Source organism: Triticum aestivum, chromosome 1A, assembly GCF_018294505.1.
Source record: "Triticum aestivum cultivar Chinese Spring chromosome 1A, IWGSC CS RefSeq v2.1, whole genome shotgun sequence".
Classification (NCBI taxonomy): Eukaryota; Viridiplantae; Streptophyta; class Magnoliopsida; order Poales; family Poaceae; genus Triticum; species Triticum aestivum.
This window is the reverse complement of record NC_057794.1, coordinates 313477437-313483645: the sequence shown is the minus strand read 5'-3', so window position 1 is coordinate 313483645 and position 6209 is coordinate 313477437. Positions and strand designations below refer to the sequence as shown.

General features: G+C 47.9%; 1 protein-coding gene across 1 annotated transcript; it reads left to right on the top strand.

Annotated features, from left to right (window-relative positions):
- The first annotated feature begins 679 nt into the window (after window positions 1-679).
- LOC123048096 (vacuolar-sorting protein BRO1) lies at window positions 680-4128 on the top strand. The gene is made up of 2 exons (XM_044471269.1): window positions 680-1411; window positions 2220-4128. The coding sequence occupies exons 1-2, from the start codon at window positions 767-769 to the stop codon at window positions 2817-2819; spliced, it is 1245 nt and encodes a 414-aa protein (XP_044327204.1). The 5' UTR covers window positions 680-766; the 3' UTR covers window positions 2820-4128.
- The last annotated feature ends 2081 nt before the right edge of the window (window positions 4129-6209 follow it).

The window sequence follows — 6209 nt, the reverse complement described above, 5'->3', positions numbered from 1 at the left end:
TCTCGATACTGTACATACTCACAAAGTCGTTTCGCGAAAAACCGACAAGTTATGTGTTATGTGTAAAAAGACAAAATCCGGTGTTAAAAAATGCTTTTCACAAGACATCATTTTGTCTTTTTACACAAGCCAAAAAAAATGTCGGTTTTCTCCGAAACTTGACGTACACACATATAATGTCGAGATGTATTGCTGAATTTTTGTTTGGAACCTTTTCACACTTTGAAATATTTTTTCTGGTGGCAGGAGCGCGCGCTCCCAGCAGCACCAACGGATTTCCTGCCGATGGTCCAGAGTTTTTTCTTTTAACATTGATGGTCCAGAGTTTTTTTTTTTAAAACTTCGGCCTCTTTATTAGATCAAATAACCGTTACATCATCCACCATAGATGCCGGTGGTCCAGAGTTAAAAAGACAAAATTCAGTGTTAAAAAGTTCCCAGAAGCACCAATAGGCTGAATAATAGGTGAGCTGATGGCTAAACGTGCCGATGGGCCTGCCCGTTTAATAATAGTGCCATCGGCCCGGCACTATTATTAATAGTGCCATCAGCACGCGTGACGGCCCGGCACGCCCCGTGTACTAAGCCTGCCGTGCCTGCCCGGCCCATTTGGCCACGCCTGCAACCAGCAGCGTCCGCCTGCACGCCCGCTAGCGCCGCCCCAGTCCCCACGCCCCTTTCCCCTCCGGCCCTCCCCTCACACAGAGCTCAAACAAAATACCCACGCGCAAACACACACACACACACACACACACACACACACGCCATGGCGACCTTGCTGTCGATCCACGAGAAGGCCACCGCCGTCGTCGACCTTTACGTGCCCATCCGTCACTCCGCCCACGCGGAGCGCGACGCGGCCACCGCCGACGACGACCTCCGCGCCGTGCGCGACCTCCGCGCCGCAGCGGTCGAGAGCCCCTCCCTCCAGGGCCCGCTCTCCCTCGACCAGCGCCGCGACGCGCTCCTGGCGTACGCCCGCGCGCTCGCCGTCGTGGCATCTCGCTTCCTCATCTCCCCCGACCGCGAGCACGTCCGGACCTTCTCCTTCACCTGGCACGACGCCTTCAACATGAACCAGAAGGTGTGCCTGCCCTCTGTTCATCTCGAGAGGGCCGCCGTGCTCTTCAACCTCGGCGCCGTCTACTCGCAGATCGCGCTCGCTGCAGATCTCAACACCGACATCGGGATCAAGAGCGCGTGCGGCGCGTTCGAGAGCGCCGCGGGAGCGTTCGCGGAGAGTGGGCTCGCTGCTAAGGCCGTCGCCGCCGGGGCCATCACCGTCGATGTGACGCCCGAGTGCACGGGCATGTTGGAGAAGCTCATGCTGGGGCAGGCGCAAGAGTGCTTGCTGGAGAAGTTCATAGCTGGGGGGAAACCGCCCGAGCTATGCTCCAAGGTGGCCCGCCAGGTACGTAGCTACTTGTGTCTCATTAATTGTCTCACTTTATTCATGTGTCTAATTAGAAATAGCATGATAGGGAGTTTAGGTTGTTTTGCACTCTTCTGCATGATGACAGTGTGATTACCAGCCATAAGTGAATCTGAAAAGCACTCTGTAGTTTAGGTAATTTGCAAGTGTTGATGTTGTAGTTTAGGAATTGTTCTTTCAACGTGATTGCCAGCAATGATTGAAAGGGCAGAAACAATTATCTATTTTCTTTCAAACTCATGATATGAATCGCAAATTATTTATGTGACTGAAACTGTGAAAGAACGATCTACCTTCCTCTGAAACTCATGATATGACTTGCACATTGTGAAATTATACAGCACATGGTCTTGTGATGTGTTATTGTTTACTGTAGAAATGTGAAATGTTATATGTGTCAATTATTCTGAATAGTTCTTGCACAGGACACCATAAGCTATAAGTGAATTTGAAATAGCATGCTGTATTTTGGGGAATTTGTCTAATGAAGTGTTAAAATTTAAAAATATTGGGTGTTGCTATGCTGAACACCAAGTCAACGTAGTATGTTTATTGTGATATTATGATGAACCTGATAACTTGTATGGTGATTAAGAAATTTAGTTATCCTCTGCCTCATATTTGCAGTAGCGATTAGTCCTGCTAGATTTGCTTATTTTGCTAAACTGACATGATTGCTGCTTTTACAGTTAGCTAAATGCATTTGTTCATTAATTACATTTCTTAGCAATTGTGTGACTTCGAGGTCAAATGTGTCATCTGCTTCATTTGGTTATTGTGTTTTCAGTTGGGCATATTCTATGAAGAAGCTTACCGAGCTCTATGTGCACCTCCTCTTAGTCAGCACTTTGACAAGACATGGATTTCTCATATCCAGATGAAGGCTGCTCAATTCCATGCAGATGCATGCTATAGGTGTTCACTGGATCTGCATCAGGCAGAGGAAATTTCTGAAGAAATTGTGCGCCTACAGATTGGAATGAACGCCTTGGCTGATGCCAAGAAAACAGCTAAGGGAGTTGCTGCCCCACTTTTGCATTCTGTGTATAAGCTGGAGAGTAACATGAAAACCAACTTGGAGAGGGCCATGAAGGAGAACAATAGTATGTATCTGTTGCAGATTCCAGATGTGGGTTCTTTGGGAGCTCTCCCTGCAGCTTGTCTTGTCAAATCCACTTCTCTGGCTGTAGCTCTAGGTGCTAGCGAACAGAGGCCGTTTTCACCACTTGTGCCTGAAGGCAGCATGTGCGATGCAGAGAAGCTCCAGCAGTCTAGTGAGATCTCTGGAGTTAGGCTAAAGGAAATGGATCCATCTGGTGTTCTTCCATCACTGGAAGGCAATGTCAGCTTATCTGTAGATCTGAAAGCAGGTGGTGAGGAGAACTAGGCTGTAGCCTAGTGGCAAGGGAGCGCAGTGGCGTCTCCAGCAACCAGGGTTCGAGCCACGTCGGGGACGAATTTCTGGTTTCTCACAAGGGATGCTTTCTCCTATATCAATAAACCATGGGTGCTAGTGCCCATGAGTTTCATCTGAAAGCAGGTGGTGAGGCTGTACAGATAAGGGGTAGTCCTTCTGGCCTGGAAGCCGAAATGCAGCTTAGGGATTTGAATAGGGTCAGTGAAGACTTGCTTGTTCAGACTGAGGAGGTGCTACAGAAGGAGGCATGTCAAGATGCTCAATTTTGGACGCAAGTTGGTGCCTTATCTACAGATGATTACATGTGCAGGCTGATTCAATTGGCATCCCCATTAGTGCCCTCATCCATATTGGATGTACCTAATGATATCCTGTTGGTTATTGCTGACCTTGTTAGCCCCCCCTACCAGCTAGAGAGGATGCGGCTGGTTTGCAAGGCATGGAGAAACTTTCTTGAAAGTAGACTGGGGCCTTATCTTGTCATCTCCTGTGCAAACCCTACACACCTTGATCAAGTTCATCTTCTTCAGCTTCCGGAGGCTCCAGCTGCTGCTGCTGCCATGGTACCAATGCTTGCGAGGTCCTTTGATCCCATCCTTCCGCCGGTAGGGACAGCTTGTTGGGGTTCTGCTCAAGGTTTGATTGCGATGGTACATGGTGAACCATATGAGAGAATAATATTCTTACACTGCATTCATTGTGGTGAAAGGATGCCGCTTCCACCCTATGCAGCGGAAATGATACCGAGGGGTATTTTCTTTAGAGCTGCTGCTCTCCATGATCACCTTGTGATTTCATGGGTTCATCAGATTGATCAGCCCCATCTTTTGAATGATGCTATCGATTGGAATGACATTGAAGCTGGGAATTAGTGGTTCCCGTGCATCGGGTATGAGCCCTTTGGGGCATCATCTGTTGCCTTCTTACCCAATGTGCTCATGGGCGTCGTTGTAGAACAGGGATTCATTGTGCTTGATGAGGTTGGCAGGCCAGTTCAAGACTTGGAGGCATTGATTATGGTTCAAATACCACCAGTACACAACTCTCTGGTACCATGGGAGGAAAACCACAGGCACATCTTTGTCCGCGAGGGGAGGTTGTACCTCTGCCTTCTCTTTGATAAATATGCTGGTACAGTTCAAGAATGTAACGCCCTCGATGCGGCTATAGCTCCCACGTGTCGAGGCATGACTTAGAGACATAACCGCATTGAAAGCAATGTCGCAAGTCAGGCAATCATTATAACATCCCATGTAATATATAATAAAAGGGGGAGATATATAGTTGGTTTACTCTCGCCACGTCACATCAGAGTACATAAATAACATGCATCATACAAACACTCATGGCCCGATTACGGCGCCAAAATGGAAAATAACCCAACATGCGACAAGGTCCCAATCAAACCCCAACTAGGCACCACTACTGATCATCAGGAAAAGACACGTAGTAACGCTGAGAGTCCTCGTCGAACTCCTACTTGAGCTCGTACTCGTCACCTGGAGCGAAATCATCTGGACCTGCATCTGGAATTATAGTATCTGTGAGCCACCGGGACTCAGCAATCTCGCACCCTCGCGATCAGGACTATTTAATCTTACAGGATTGGGTAAGGCAAATATAAGTGGAGCTGCAGCAAGCGACTAGCATATATGGTGGCTAACTTATTCGCAAAAGAGAGCGAGAAGAGGAGGCAAAGCACGAGCGAGAAGGTAGAAAGCAACCTGCGCAAACATTACTCCAACACCGTGTCCACTTCCCGGACCCCGCCGAGAAGAGGCCATCACGGCAACACACTCAGTTGATTCATTTTAATTAATTAAGGTTCAAGTTATCTACAACCGGACATTAACAAATTCCCATCTGCCCATAACCGCGGGCACGGCTTTCGAAAGTTCAATCCCTGCAGGGGAGTCCCAACTTAGCCCATGACAAGCTCTCACGGTCAACGAAGGAATAGACCTCCTCCCAAGACATTCCGATCAGACTCGGTATCTCGGTAATTCAAGACACTTTGACAGGTTAAAACAAGACCAGCAACACCGCCCGAATGTGCCGACAAATCCCGATAGGAGCTGCACATATCTCTTTCTCAGGGCACACTCAGATGAGCGCTTCATACAACTAAAACCAAACCCCGAGTTTCCCCGAGGGGGCGCTGCACAGGACTCTAGTTTGGACCAACACTCAGAGGAGCACTGGCCCGGGGGGGGGGGGGGGGGGAGGGGTTTAAAATAAGATGACCCGCGGGCTCCGGAAACCCGAGGGAAAAGAGGCTAGGTGGCAAATGGTAAGACCAAAGTTGGGCATTGCTGGACAAGCTTTAATCAAGGCGAAAAATCAAGGGGTTCCCATTATAACCCAACCGCGTAAAGAACGCAAAATCCAGGAACATAACACCGATATGACGGAAACTAGGGCGGCAAGAGTGGAACAAAACACTAGGCGAGAGGCCGAGCCTTCCACCCTTTACCAAGTATATAGATGCGTTAAGATAACATAGCAATATAATGATATCCCAACAAGTAAATAAAAGATGTTCCAACAAGGAACGGCCTCCAATCTTCACCTGCAACTAGCAACGCTATAAGAGGGGCTGAGCAAAGCGGTAACATAGCCAATCAACAGTTTGCTAGGACAAGGTGGGTTAGAGGTTTGACATGGCAATTAGGAGGCTGACAAGCAAAAGGTAGGCATCGTAGCATTGGCATAGCAAAAGAGCGAGCAAACTAGCATAGCAAAGATAATAGTGATTTCGAGGGTATGATCATCTTGCCTGCACAGTTGTCAGAGTTGACTGGATCCTCACAAGCGAACTCAACGGGCTCCTTGTTAGCGAACTCGTCTCCCGGCTCTACCCAACAAGACAAACAAGCAACAAGGATACAATCAACCACGTGCAAGACCAAGCAATATGATGAAATGATGATATGCTATGCGGGATGCGACGCGGGATGCAAAATGCAAGATATGACAGGAAATGCATGAACCTGGGCTCAACTTGGAATTCCAAAGGTGCCACTGGAAAGATGAGATGAAATCGCTTGAAAACGATATAAAGAACGCCGGAATCGGAGTTACGGTTTGGAAATGGCAAGCGTTTTAAGAATGACACCGGTCTGCAATTTACAGCAAGTAGGCATCTAAATGCAACGAGATGAACATGCTACAGCCACCAAACATGACAACAAAATACATGGCAGAGATGCACACAAGATTCTTAACAAAAGACTAGCACTGAGCCTCGGTCAATTCATCCATTAAGAAGTTCAAACAAGCATGTCAAAAACGCAAATGCAAAACAAATCTCAGACTTAGTGAAATTAACACTTGTCTGAAATTTCAGATCACGAAGCCCTC

Coding starts and splice junctions, on each gene's coding strand:
- LOC123048096 (XM_044471269.1), top strand. CDS start 767: ATGGCGACCTTGCTGTCGATCCACGAGAAGGCCACCGCCGTCGTCGAC. Junction 1,412..2,219: donor GCTCCAAGGTGGCCCGCCAG/GTACGTAGCTAC, acceptor TTGTGTTTTCAG/TTGGGCATATTCTATGAAGA.